Genomic DNA, 14,242 nt, shown 5'->3' with positions numbered 1-14,242 from the left:
GAGGACGGTCCCTTCATCCCTCCGGTGCTCAGTTTTCTCCTCCGTAAACTGGGTGCAATGCAACCTGTCTCCCGGGATGAGGGTGAGGATTCATGAGAGAGTGAAAAGGTCTAGCCCAGTGCTTGGAGCATAGAAGTTGCTCCCTAGCTGGTGTTCCCTCCCCGTCTCCCACTATGTGGCTGTCACAGAGCTGGGCACAGAGTCTGGCTCTCCAGTCACCTCCAATCAGATACAGTTTCTGTTTTCAGAGGTCATTCATTCATTCATTCGTTCATTATTGGTTGTTCAGTCGTCCAACCAGCATTTAAGCAGCATTTCTGGGCACCTACTATGTGCCAGCTGCTGGGACGCAGAGTTGAATTAGACCACTTCCTTGGCCTTTGAAAATTTTATTTACTCATTCTTTCAGGAACATCCATGGAGCCCTTCCGTGTGTTTTGGCTGGGTGGGGGAGTGGTGGGGATAACGTGAGCATTGCTGGTGGGGGCGGGGTTGGGGAGGGAGGCAGTCAGCCCCACAGCTCATGCCTCCACATCTGGGAAGAGCAGGAACCCAGAGAAGATGCTGTTGGCACCTTCTATGCCCACCAGGGAGTTCTTGTCAGTGGCCTGCAGGAAGACGTTCTCCCCCTGCTTCAGCTTGAGGACCATGCTGCCCGTGGTGACCTGGAAGGTGTTGTGGACGTAGTCGCAGAAGGTAACCACCTTCTGCATTTGCTCCCGGCCCCGCATGAGGTTCACGCAGAGGTTTCCTCGCGAGCTGGCATGGTAGGTGAAGTAGTAAATGCCGGGCACCCTGCAGGTGAACTTGCCACTTCGAGATTCATAGTTGTTGTTCAGGTTGGTGATCACCTGGTCGAAGCGGATGGCCTGGTCCCGCCGAAGGGCACTGTTGATGGTCCTCTTGGCAGAGAAGGCGATTTTCTGTGTGGCCTTGTAGTCTCCTGATTCACCCTTGGGGCCGCGGGCTCCGGGGGGCCCTGGGGCACCTTTGGGGCCAACGGGGCCCTTGGGGCCTACTTTTCCTGGATTCCCAGGAATCCCTGGGTCTCCCTTCTCCCCAAACTCGCCATGGTCTCCAGCCAGCCCTGGCAGCCCTGGAAAAGGAGAGACGGGAGAAATGATGGGCCAGAGAACCACGGAAGGAGTCCCGGGCTGGGAGGCAGGGAGCCTGGCCGTGTAACTTCTGACATGTCCCTGCTTCTCTCTGGGCCTCAGCTTCCCTGGCGGTGGGGGTTCTCCTTCCAGCCCAGCTTTCTGAGTCTGCGATGTGCCTGGCAGCAATGGGAACTGACGCCCGAGGTGTGGAGGGTGGTGTCTCCTTAGGGAAGGTGCTGGGCCTGCCCTCCTCACCAGCTCATCCAGGCTCCCTTGTTTGGGCTTAATGCCTGGGGCGGGGATGATGAATTCTTGGCACATGGGCTATCCCTCTCCACTCGCTCCCCCAGGGCAGACATCTTTAATCAATCCCAGCATTCTTTCCTGCGCAGTGGGCTTCCAGGGGGCCTTGGAAGCCTTCTCACGGCCACTCCAAGCAGCCGCTGCCCCTTGGTTCGGCACAGCACGAGATAAAACCTCTTTTCCAGTAAAGTGGTGGAGTATAGTGGCTGAGAGCACAGGCCCAGGGGACAGACGGATGTCCTCCTGCCCCACCTGCCATTATTCATCGGGGCACCTTGACGGAGGCACGTTCTCCGGGACTCAGCGTCCTCCTCTGTACAATGGGGATGATTAGTTTGCGAGATTGTGTGGGTTACACGCGGTTATGTGAGGACGGTGGTTGGTTTTGGTTAAATGAACGGATGAACGGCATTTTCTGGGGGTGGGGGTGGGGTCTCATGGCGGGAAGTCTCCTTTGAACCCTGTGACAACCCCACAAAGTATCTGCCTGCATTGTATGGGTGAGGAAATAGTTGAGAGCTGGGAAGCCACTTCCCGGGGAGACAGCCACTGCAGTGGTTTTCCGTCTCTCTACCCGGAGTTAAGGGTAAGAGAGCCATGGCCTGATCTCAGCCTCAACATTTACATTTGCTCCCTTGGGCAAGTTGGTAGCCTTCCTGGGCATCAGTTTTTCCGGCTGTAAAATGGGAATCAGAATCCCCTCCTTGCAGAGTCATTGCACGGGTCGGGGTGGGGGGTGGGCCTTGGCAAGCCGATGGATTTGTGGGGGCTTGTGCGATCTCTCAGGTAGGCAGCTGTGACTGGGGGGGCAGGAGACAGGGCCTGGCTCGATGACATGGGAGTAACCCCAAAGCCTGCAGTACCTTTCTCTCCTTTTATCCCTGGGGTCCCGGGTGTGCCAGGAGAGCCCGGTGCCCCGGGAATGCCCGGGATGCCGGGGATGGCCGGGTGCCCGGTGCAGCTGCTTTGGGCCCAGGAGACCTCAAGCAGAAACAGGAACAGCAGCAGCAGCAGGGATGCTAAGACGCCATCCCTCACGGTCTTCATCACTGGCCCGGCTCAGCTACCTCCTGCAGGGGTGGGGGGAGAAGGTGGAGTGAGTTTTACCACCACGGAGACTCCTCGTGTTTCTTCACTCATGCATCCGCTCGTCCGTGCGTTCACCGAGCGTGTCCCAGCTACCAGACTGGACCCCGCGCTGGGTGCTGGGGTAAGACGGATACGGCCCCTGCCTTCACGGAGCTGGCCTTCGAGGGGAAGGCAGGCAGTAAACAGGTCAACATTCAAGTAAATGGAAAGAGAGACAGTGCAGAGCGATCTGTGAGAAACGTAGGGGTGCCTGCAGGCAGAGTAGCCAGGCTTGAGGGGCGGGTGGATGGTTTTCTGGGAGAAGAAGTCCTCCCATTAGGAAAGTCTTCTAGATGGGGGCAGCGTCTCCGAGAAGTGGTGTTCAGGCCAGGACCCAGAGGTTCAGAAAGGGCTGGGGCAAGAATGTTCTGGGAGGAAAGGAAGTGGGGGCAAAGGCCTAGAGGGAGGACAGAGAGCCTGGAGTGTCGAGGGCCAGCTGGGAGGCCAGTGAGGCTGGAGGGGAGTGAGGGGTCAGAGGGATAGGAGGTCAAGGCTGTGATTTGCGGGCTTTGGGCCACTTGACATCCTCAGAGCGGCCCTGCCTGGAGAAAGCTATTATTTTCATACCGACAAGGACCCTGAAGCTCAAAGAGGCCAAGACACTGGCTCACGGTCACACGGGAAGGACTGTAGCCAGGATTCAAACCCAAGCCCGTCTGGCTCTGAAGCAGGTATCCCTGCCAGCACCCCAGGCCATCTCTGCTGATGGGATGTTCTCAGGTCCCTCCGCAGGCCCCGGCGAGTGGGAAGGGCCGGCCCTGCCAAATACCAGGGAACTAGGAAGAACCGAGCTGGTCGGCACAGCCAGAGCCCCTCAGCATGGATTCTCAAGACGGAAGCGCCCTTAACATTCTAGTCCAAAGTTTTTTGAAAAATTGAGGTGACATTCACATAATATAAATTTAACCTAAAACGATTATCTTTGTATAAGTACCCGTTCCTGGAAGTTTTACAAAATGACAGATTTGACAACTTCAGTAATCCATGCATTGGGCACTTAGCCAGGCTCTGGGCCAAATACTTTATGTGCTACTATCTCATTTAATGTGGTCTTTACAACAGCCCCTCCCGCCCCAATAAAGCCCCCAGCTGTCTCCTTCTACAGATGGGGAAACTGGGTACTGGAGAGGGCAGGAACCTCCATCAAGGTCACACAGCTGCCTTGTGGCCAGGATTCCAACCAGCCTTTCTGAGCACCTACTACGTCCACTAGACCTTAAAACTCACCGGGTGTTCTGCTAGGAGGCTGTTAAGCCTGGTGGTTTAAAACGTGGGCTTTGGAGCCAGACAGCCTGACGGGGGCTAATGAGTGGCTGTGTTTTGAGCAGCACTGGGTACGGGGCTGGTGCTCGGTGAAGGAGGCTGAGCACCGTCAGAGGCGGTGGTGACAGGTCTCCGGGATCAGAAGGACAGCCGTGCTTCCAGGGTCCAAATCAGGGTCCACTCGCAGGGGAGGGCCCCAGGCAAATCGCTTCTCCTCTCTGGCGAGTTTCCCCTTCCATGAAATGGGGATAATACTAATCCTTGCCACATAGGGTTGGTGGGAGGATAGATGATGTAGGCCCTGGCACACCAGAAATGCTAAAGGAATATTCGCTATTTTTGTATTATCCCTGCCATCCAGGAATCCCCGAGCGTTGGGATATGACGGAGGATGGTTGGAAAAGTAAAGCAGGAGCCAGCCCCTTTGGGAGATAGGGCTCAGGGAGAGGAGATCTCAGGTGGGTACAGCCCAGGGGTGGAGAGCAGCAAACAGGGGGTCGGGGCGATGGGGACAGCGGGTCCAGACCCACAGTGAGACTCAGGCTTCCTAGGGAAGCAGAAGGTGGCAGGGGGAGTGGGAAGATGCATCTTAGGAGCCGCTGAGTCTCAGAGTTGGTCATCTGGTCCGAGCCCTGCCCTTGCCATCCATCACCACCGTCGGCCTTGCCCCTCACATCTTTCCCATGTCGCCAACCCTTCCCTCTCCTTCCAGCCCCGACAGCTCCTTTTCCCCGACTTGGAGTCAGACCGATGAGACTTCAAACTGCCACCTCGCTGTATGGCCTGAGACAAGTGCCTTAACCTCTCTGGGCCTCTTTGGCAGAGTTAACTGCTACCCACAGGACCGCCAGAGGATGGAAAGAGATGGCATCTGAGAGGAATGAGGTCTCCAGTGTGGTGTCTGATCCCACGCCCTCCTTTATAAACATGCAATTAGTTATCAGACCAACTAACCACTAATCGCAGCTCCACCTACGAGGCAAATTCGTTCCTTGAAAGAGTCAAGCTGAGCTATTCTCAGCAGACGGAGAGGGAATGAGAGAAGGCAGGTGCTGGAAAAATGCTGGGCTGGGTGAAGGGGGGCCTGGGTTCTAATTCCACCTCGGCCTCTGACATATCTTGAACCAGGTAGTTCACTAAGTGCTGGGTGAGCTTCATCTCCTTCAGGGCTCCTAGGGCCCCTAGAACGTTCCATCATTCCCAGAGAGGGTCTAGGCCGAGAGAGGTTACATGACTTGCCCCAGGTCACCAGCATCTAAGACACAGAAGCAGGACTCAGCTTGAGTCTTGGTGATTCCAAAGCCCTTATGTTGGTGGCTCCCATTTTAGGCTGCTCCCATCACCTGGGGTCCCGGGCAATAGTAGATACCCAAGTGCACCCACGGGAAGTTTGGTTCCCCAGGTCTGGGGTTGGGCCTGGGGGTCCACACCGTTAATCGCCCAAGGCAGAGATTCAAAGTCTACACTTTGGGAATCATCACCCTCCGCCATATCGTCCGGCTGGCCAGTCCCCCCAGGTCCCGAACCCCGTCCTCACCTGGGAACCTCGTGTCCTGTGGGGCCGCTCGGCTGGGCAGCAGTGGGGCTGGGAGCCAGGAGCCTGCTGCTCTCGGTCCAAAGGGGAAGTTCCATTCCCCAGAGACAGGAAGGGCCTTCCCCTGAGGGCCCCCTCCCATGGGCCCAGCAGGACGGCCCCCTCCACTCTCAGCCCATCCGGCAGTTTCAGGCCGCATTTCTGCAATCTGGAGGGGTTTACTGTAAATGCGGTGGGTAGGTGGCCACTTTGGTTTCGCCAGCTCAGCAGCTGTTGGGGGAACAGTCTGTCCTGGGAGAATGTCCACAACCGGTGGCTTGCGTGCCAAGGCCCCTGACCTTGTGATCCCCTACAGCAGACGTAGCTGTTCCTCACTGAAACGAGAACATGGCTGGCCTGGTGCCTGAGCACTGGATTTGGAGTCAGGAACCTGGATCCGTGATCTGGCTCTGCCACTCATCAGAGTGTGATTCCTAAGGTCTCAAACGGGGGTCTAAATGTTCTCAGCCAAGAGAACCCAAGGGAGCCCCCATTTCCTCTGCTCTGTGGTGGGACTATACCTGCTCTATAGACGGCATGGGGCACTGGGGAGCTCATCTGGGATCGTGGAGGGTAAAGTGCAGCACACATGTCAGTTGTTAATATCACGCCACGTCTCAGGCTTCCCTTTTCTGGGTTCGTCTTCTCTGCCTCTTCCCATTCTGTACTTCTGCTCTTGCCCTGTTCTCAGAAAATGATCTAATAATGAATTTTAAATGTGGTTATTATTTATTTATAGCCCTTCCTCTGCTTCCAGCAGGGCTCGATGCTGATGACAATAATGGACAGAGGCAGGGGCTTATTGCTTGTTGATCCTGGAATCACACCACGTCAGGGCTGGAGAGGGGCTTGGAGGTCACCCAGCTCCTTCCCCTCACCTTATGTATGGGAAACCGAGGCTCGGAGGGGAGAAAGAATAAATATTTACCACGAGCCTCTCTGTGCTAGGTGCTGGAGACAGACCCACAAGCAAACCAGCCATGGCTCCCGTCCCCAGGGGGAATTGCTTCTACTTGGGAAGACTGGTGTTCAACATTGAATGACACAGTGGTTTCATGGCTTCTGTGACAAATGTCAGAAAAAGGAGGGGACTGCTGGAGCCCACACCTCATACAAGGGGCAGGTGCAGGCCTCAGAGCAAGGCATCCCTGGCCCCAGACCCTCAGCCTGTTTACGGAGGCTGCATCTAAGGCACCGTGATGCCCCTCACAGGGATGGTTGCCCAGCTGGCACCAGGAGCTGCCATAGGTCAGGAGGGCCCTACTTGCGCTTGGAGATAGAATATCTTTGGGCTTGTGGATGCTAATTGATGGAAATTAAGTGTTACCTGCAGTGGGTGTTAGGGAAGGAAAAGACTTATTTGATAAAACCAAAGGGTCTCCGGGCTCAGCCAACTATAGACGGGAAGGGACTCGGGCTGGATGAGGAGGGAAAGGCAGTGTATTCGGGGCAGGGAGAAGGGTGGAGCTCTGTACCAGCTGGTCTCTGAACCTAGAAAATTGTAGATTCGTACGTTGTGGGTCCGGGGTCCTTCTGTGGGTTCCCAATGGCAATGGGAATAGGTGAGCTTGAACTTGGGGTAGACAGTTTGAGACTAAGAACAGAAAGAAGCAGGGAGCAGAGTATGGGCATGGGCTTTTGGAATCAGCCCCTGCCAAGTTTAAATCCCAGCTTTGCCTTTTTCCAGCTATGTGGCCTCAGGCACATTTATTGGCCTCAGTTTCCCAAATATGAATGTGGGGGCATGGGTTGTGGGGGGCCAGTGAGGTAACCTGGCATGTCCAGGGCCCAGCTTTTGGTAGGCCCCCGATGCAAACCTGGGGACAGTGCTATATTTATGAAGAGAAGGCCGAGTTCTTGGAGCCTGGGAGCATGGGGTGCCAAGTGTGGATCAGGGATCAGGCACAGGGGGGTCCCTGGACCGTGGCCCCTGAGTAGGAGCCAGCTGGTCTCTGTATCTGTGAAATCATTGCTCGCATCCCTGATATAGGGGGAATGATCCCTACCCAGGGTGGGAGAAGAAACTTATAAACCCTCCACATCTTGTGGTCAAAAAGGCATTCCTTGCAGCTTGGCGTGTCTTTTTCCTGTCCCTGTCCCAACCTCCCTTGCCTGCCCCCCCTTAGAAACCCTCGCCAGGTTTCCCTCAGCCCAGCAGACAAGCTGGCATTTTCAAAGGCCTGTCTCTCCTGACAAAGAGAGAACAACAAGGAAACAATTATGGAAAACAAAAATGGCAAAAAAAAAAAAAAAAATTGTCGCTTCCAAAGTACAGGTTTCTGATCTGACACTGTGGCCCACATAAACGGTGTATTGATTTTTTAAACAAAAGAGAAATGAGAAGAAAGATGTATCACTCGGGGCACTGCTGGGCAGACTGCTAAGTGGTTGATGGAGGAGAGTCATGAAGAGAGTGGCCCTGCGACCCGGCCAGAGGCACCCCGTGAACCAGGCTGAGTTCCTAGGCCTTTGCCTCTGTTCCCTCTCGTGTGTGTGAGTGTGTGTGTGTGTGTGTGTGTGTAGCCCTCCTTCCTTCCCATCTGGGGTATTTCCCATGCCCCTCCTATGTGCTAGGCGTCTATCAAAGTGGCCTCAGGGATACTCACCGTCCAGCGGAGAGGGCAGACGTGTCAGTGAGTGAGTGTATGAAAACCAGCTAGAGGACCATGTGCTTTATGTTTTTTTAATGTTTATTTATTTTTGAGAGTGGGGGAGGGGCAGGGAGAGGAGGACAGAGGATCCAAAGCAGGCTCTGCGTTGACAGCCGAGAGCCCATGTGGGACTCGAAATCACAAACCCAGAGATGATGACCCGAGCCAAAGTGGGATGCTTAATTGACTGAGCCACCCAGGCGCCCCGAGAACTATGTGTTTTGACTTCACCTGGCCAACGACCTACTCACCCGTATCCCCGTCCTCTGCAAACTTTTATGAAAAAAAGCCTTGATTCCAGAAATCTTTTTTTTTTTTTCCTTGTAAACAAATCTGCAGATGATTTTGCTGTGCCACCAGATTGGGGAACCGAGGCTCTAAAAAGACAGGAGTTTGTGATCCAAGGCTCTGGAGGTCACTGTGGGGACACAAATGGGAAATTGGGGAAGGTTCCGTGGAGGAGGGGTGATCTTTGTGTTGAACCCTGACAGTTGAGTGTGTATTATCCAGGTGGATGAGGGTTCGTGTGAGTGGGAGGGGGGCTGTGCAGGATCATGGCAAAGGCGTGGAGGGTGTGAAATGTCTCCTCTCACGAGCAAAGGAGCCAAAGTGGATGGAGGTAGTCGTGGAATTAGGCTGCAGCCGCCTGTTGTTCAGCCCACCTCAGTGGGCTGGTGCCTCTGTGAGCTCCATGGGGCCTTGTGGAAGCAAGCTGAGATCCCAGCTAGGCCCAGGCAGGTTCTCCTACGCCTGAGCGAACTTTGGGTCTCCCTGGGCTCCGAGGCTGGACTGGCAGTCTGCACAGGAACGTTATGCTTTTTATCATTTTTGAATTTGAACTGTCAGCCCTTCTCATGGTCACCACAGTGAAAGTGCGTGATGAATATTAATGACTTAATAGATCGGTTAGCATCATGCCTGGGGTATAGTAAGTGCTCAATAAATACAAGCTATTAAGATTTTTTAAATTCACTCATTCATTTACTCTACTTTTAGTCACTCATTTACCCACTGTTCATTCATTCATTCACCCCCATTAACTCATTAATTGGGCACAAATCCATTACAGATCTGTTCTTTGTCTACATTGGGCTTACCTGAGCCCACAGGTGCTTCCAAACTTCAGCATAGGTCAACATAGACCTGGGAATTCAAACACTCCTGTTTGCCTGTGAGCACAGATACCTTTAATGACAGTAGCACCTCTCAGCCAAACAAGTGACAACAGATGGCACATTGGGGACCTCTTGCAGCCTATAATCACACTGGAGCATCCCTCTCTGAAATGGCCACAGGACGCTGAGTGTCTTAACACTGGCACCAACCTTTAACTGAACACCAACTGGATGCCCTGTCTGAGTCTAGAGCCCATGGGTGGCTGTGACAGGTGCAAAGCTGAGGATGAAGAGGCCTGCTCCTTTGAGGACTTGGCAGTGAGAAGCCTGAGCCGTGCCACATTCTTCCATTTATTTATTTATTTATATATCACCTTGCCTTTCCGGAGACTTGGAAAAAAAAAAAAAAAAACATTGACAGTGTTAGAGGGTGCTGGTTAAGGCTCAAAGCGGTGACTCCTGAAGGAGTTCGGAGGAGGGAGAGAAGTTGGGGCAAGGGCGTCAGGGCGGGCTTCCTGGAGGAGGAGTCCATCAGGTGGGGAGAAGGGCCTGGGCACAGCGGGTCTTGCGGGGAAGCTGAGGGGAGCGGGGCGGCCCCGGGCCTGGAGCGGGCCTGGCCGCCCTAGTCAGGAAAGAGCAGGAAGCCAGAGAAGACGCTGTCCGAGCCTTCGGTGCCCACCATGCCGTTGTAGTCATTGACCCCCAGCCACACCTGCTCGCCCGCCTGCAGCTGTAGCAGCACACCGCCCGAGCTGACCTGCTTCCTGTTGGACAGGTGGTCACAGAAGGTGGTCACCCTGACGCCACTCCGGTACAGCAGCACGCACAGGTTGGCCGTCTGCGACGTGTGGTACACGAAGTAGTAAAGACCTGGGACTTTGCAGGTGAACTTGCCAGTGCTTGTGTCATAATCGCCCTGCGGGTTGGTGATGGCTACGTTGAACTTGACCAGGCTGTTGGGCGTGGGGTACTGGGATGTCTGCCGTGTGACCGTGAAGACAGACTGGTGCTTCTGCTTGTATCTGCCCTCCTCGCCCGGCTCCCCAGGGGGTCCCATGAGGCCGGGAACCCCTGGACTACCGGCCGTTCCCGTGGGGCCATTTTTCCCGGGATGCCCAGGTGTGCCGCGTTCTCCCTTCTGACCCTTGGGTCCTTGAGTTCCAGGGATAGCTGGGATTCCTGGGGAGAGAGTAGGTGGGAAGGAAGTGATGGGGCAGGGGACAGGAACAGGGACCCTGGGTGTCCTCCAGGGGACATTCCACCAGAGTTTGGTCTCCGGAACGCCCTTCCCCAGATGGACTGGATCACCTGGGGGTAAGCGTGCAGAGAGTTGGAGGGAGGCCCTGGTTGGAGTCCGGCCTCCCCCATGGACTTGTTCCCCGAGCGCTAAGACGCTCCCCTGTCTCTTGGCTTCAGTTTCCACATTTACGGTGGAGAGGGTGGGACTCGCCAGCCTCAGGAGGTGTCAGAACCGGGCAGGGTCTCAGAGAGCACGTCAGAGGCCTTGACTGTCAACCCACAGCCAGCGTGTGGCCTCAGAGAGCTTCTGTGTGGCCTGCGCGGTGTTTTCTTAAACGTTTTATTTAGAGCCCAACATTAACAAATCCAAACCTCACCTGAAAGTTTTGCTTCTGAGTGTCTCTTGACAAAAATCAGAAGATTGGTCGGAGGCCCATTTCCTGGAAAGCTCATGAAACTTATTCTTTAGGCCCCATTAACTTGCGCTGGCCCCTTCAAGGCCCTTTGCCTAACATTACTCTTAAAATTTTGTCAACTTTTTATGTTGAAGTAATTACAGATTCACAGGAAGTTGCCAAGAAAAAGGGGGGGCGGACAAGAAGAGCCCATGTATTCTTTGCTTAGTTTTCCCCAGCGGCACATCTTGCATAACTAAAGTACGACATCAAAACGGGAAAACTCACCTTTGGACGATCCACTTTGCACGTGCATTCATTTGCGTGTGTGTGTGTATAGTTCTAGTACAATCTTGTAGCACGTGTAGACCCCCTTCCCCGCAGTCAAATGTACCTATAATTTTGTATTGTTTTTTAAAGAGAGGCCTCAATATTTTATAAGGTTCAGAGCCCCACAAAACCTGTACCCCTTCCTGAGATGGAACCACCCCAGGCCGGCTTAGAACATGGGAATCACTGGATGAAGCCCAAACAGAAGAGGCCCCCACCAAGGGGGTTGATTTCTCCAGCTCCCCCGGCCCCACTCAGCCCACTGGAGCCCCTATGACTCCTGGGCTGGTTCCATTTCTCTCATATTACAGATGAGGAAACTGAGGCCAAAGACTTGCTCAAGGCCATGCAGCCAGTAGGAGGTGGAGTCAGGATCGAAAATCAAGTCTGGCTGAGTCCCAGTCAGAGGATGTGATTCTTGTGACAGCCCTGATTATCTGAGCCTCTGTGAGATTTTTCTCCCCTTGCCAAACTGTACTCATCTTTTAGGGCCTGGCTCTACTCTCCTCTTCCAGGAAGCCCTCTTTGGCCAACTCTGCCAGCCCTCATGGCCGCTTCCTACTCCCTTAGGGTTGGGTGTCTGTGCAGACCTATTTGTGACAGATCCTCTATGGCTTGTGAGCCTGTTCGGTCCCGGGGTTAGGAGAGGGGGTTGAGGATCCAACAGATCCAGGCTAAAGCTGTGTGACCCTGGGCAGGTGACCTCCCCTCCCCAAGCCTCTGCTTGCCTAATTGAGGAAAGGATATAATAGAGATCCCAGAGAGCTTCCGGGAGCTTGGAGTGGGAGAAGGCATGTGCTGGGCACCTCCTAGGAAGTGCTCCATGGGGTCAGCTCCTGGTGACGGTTGTCAGTGATGCAGGGCCATGTCTCATCCCTCCAGATATCTTCCAGCAACTGATTGGGAGGGGGAGGACATGCACTGGGGAGGGGCTTGAGAGGCAGGGGAAGGTAGTGATAAAGGCACTTTGGAGCTGGGCAGGATTCCACAGTGTGACTTGGGCAAGTTCCTCCAACTCTCTGAACCTCAGGTTTGACATTTGTAAGATGGCAGTCAGGCACTTTTAAAAAGGATTTTGGCCTCAGTTTTCTCACTTGCAAAACAGAGTTAACAATTTTATCTACCCTGTAAGGTAAGCATATGCTGAGCATTTGGAACGATGGCTGGTATGTAGTAGGCGCTCAATAATTGGTGGCCATCAGCCACTGAGCTGTGAGATGGCCAGAGGCAGCGTGCGGTATAGGATCTCAAACGACGGCAGAACCGAGAGCCTTATTCGGCTCACCTTGAATTAGAGAATTCCTTCTGGAATGTTGGCAAAATCCCATTCTATTGCCAGGAGAGAAGATGACGGTGGGGAAATTCCTAAGGACGTTCCTTGCCGCCGGCCTCCCACACCCCTACTGCCTCTGCCAACCCCCCCACCCCCGCCATCACTTCTGCTCAACCTCACCTCAGTCTCACCCACGCTGGCTCCAGACACGCTGCATCCCGGATACGCACCTTCTGACAAACAAGTCGTCCCCGGACTCTGGTGCTTGCTCAGCACCAGGGCCCCTTCATGTTCTCAGCCCCCTTTGCTCATGCTAGGGCTTGCCCGTCAATCTGCAATCCTGACTTCTCACTCCCCATGGCCCAACTACCCAGGATCCCAGGGAGACGGGTGAGCACAGACCTCCCATAAAAACAGTGAGGACAACAGCTATACCACACATAGCCTACACTTACCTGAGACCTACTATGTGCTGGATGCTGCTTTAGTAGCAACTTGCTTAATCCTCCCCTTACAGCACCCCGTGCAGTAGGTACTATCTCCCCATTTTATAGATGAGGAGACTGAGGCACTCTGCACAGGGAAGTGGAAGGGCTGGGAACTGAAGCCCGGCCCTCTGTGCATCGTGGACGTTCCCTACATGGGCCCCGCCCCCCCCCCCAGGGGTCCGTGTTGCAGGGCAGGTGATGGATGGAGGAGCTGTAATAAACAGCACAGCACTTTAGAGTCTGTCAAAGGTCTTCAGGTGGGTCATCTCCTGTGATCCTCCCTGCCACCTTCTGGGGCAGGTGCTTTTGTTCCCTCCCTGTTGTCAGATGAGAAACTGAGGCACAGACAGGGGAATATGGAGGACCAAGGCCTGGGCTCTGAGAAAAGAGGGGTTACACCTGCTGGGAAAGCTGGACTCTGTCCTGGGAGCAAGTGCGTCCGTAGGGACTGTACTTGTTGCCAACAAGTCGCTGCCCTTCTCCCCCAGGTTAGCGCCAGATGCACACTGCGCCTGCTGCCCCCAGGTCTTAGGTGACGCCTCCCCAGAAGCCCAGCAGACTCACCTGGCTCACCCTTGGGCCCCGGCAGGCCATCGTGTCCGTCCTTCCCTGGGGCCCCCGGCAGGCCTGGCATCCCGGGGATCCCGTAGCAGCCTGTGCTGGCCTGGCCCCCAAGTGGCAGCACCAGTAAGAGCACCAGCAGGTTTAGTCCAAGGGGGAGCCGGGAGCTGGACACCGTGTCCATCCTGGGGAAGGATCTGGGTAGGGAGAGAGCTGAGTTGGCCCCCTGGCCCCTCACTCACCCTCCTCGCTGGTCTTTTGACAGCCCTCAGGAGCCTATAGGTCCCTTCCCCAGGCCCCTTGCCCCTTGGGTCCTGGGGCCACAGGATGGACGGAGGATGGGGCCTCTTCTTTGAGCCGGGACCTTTAGCTCAGCAGTGATGGGGACCCTCCTTCCTCTCACAAATCAAGCTGTCCCCATGTTTCAGGGAGGTAGCAGGGAGAAACTGCCATTTGCTCCCTCTCAGCCGGGGTCTTGGCCTCACCTGGGGGTGAAAGGATTCTGGTCTGGTCACAGAGGTATCCTCAAATCTGCTTCCCCTCTCCCCGACTGGAGGACACGGTGTCAGAGCGGACACAGCAGAGAGGGCCCAGAGCAGGCTGGGCGGCCCCCTCCCCTCTGCTCACCCTGCCCCCAGTCCCACATCCCCTTTCCCATCATTTTTCCTGACTCAATACTTTCTTTTCGGTACTGAGCCAGGCTGACCCTGTGTCCCCCCGGCCCCGGATCATGAGCGTCTGAAAAGAGGAAATGTCCCCTCCCCCAGATCTGCTGAAGCGTGTGTGTGTGTGTGTGTGTGTATGTGTGTGTGTGTCCAGTTCAGCC

The 14,242-nt window shown here is 54.9% G+C and overlaps 2 protein-coding genes across 2 annotated transcripts; both read right to left on the bottom strand.

The window, feature by feature from the left end:
• Window positions 1-373: 373 nt before the first annotated feature.
• C1QB (complement C1q B chain) lies at window positions 374-5,451 on the bottom strand. The gene is made up of 3 exons (XM_007083715.3): window positions 5,329-5,451; window positions 2,264-2,470; window positions 374-1,096 (listed from the first exon to the last, which is right to left on the bottom strand). The coding sequence occupies exons 2-3, from the start codon at window positions 2,445-2,447 to the stop codon at window positions 522-524; spliced, it is 759 nt and encodes a 252-aa protein (XP_007083777.1). The 5' UTR covers window positions 2,448-2,470; window positions 5,329-5,451; the 3' UTR covers window positions 374-521.
• Window positions 5,452-9,017: 3,566 nt separating this feature from the next.
• Window positions 9,018-14,034, bottom strand: C1QC (complement C1q C chain). Its single transcript, XM_007083714.3, has 3 exons — window positions 13,902-14,034; window positions 13,420-13,613; window positions 9,018-10,309 (listed from the first exon to the last, which is right to left on the bottom strand). Exons 2-3 carry the CDS (start codon window positions 13,598-13,600, stop codon window positions 9,753-9,755), a joined length of 738 nt encoding a protein of 245 aa, XP_007083776.1. The 5' UTR covers window positions 13,601-13,613; window positions 13,902-14,034; the 3' UTR covers window positions 9,018-9,752.
• Between the last annotated feature and the right edge of the window lie 208 nt (window positions 14,035-14,242).

This window comes from Panthera tigris, chromosome C1 (assembly GCF_018350195.1).
Source record: "Panthera tigris isolate Pti1 chromosome C1, P.tigris_Pti1_mat1.1, whole genome shotgun sequence".
NCBI lineage: Eukaryota > Metazoa > Chordata > Mammalia > Carnivora > Felidae > Panthera > Panthera tigris.
Note: the sequence above shows the minus strand (reverse complement) of the source record. Positions and strands in the feature narration are given on the sequence as shown.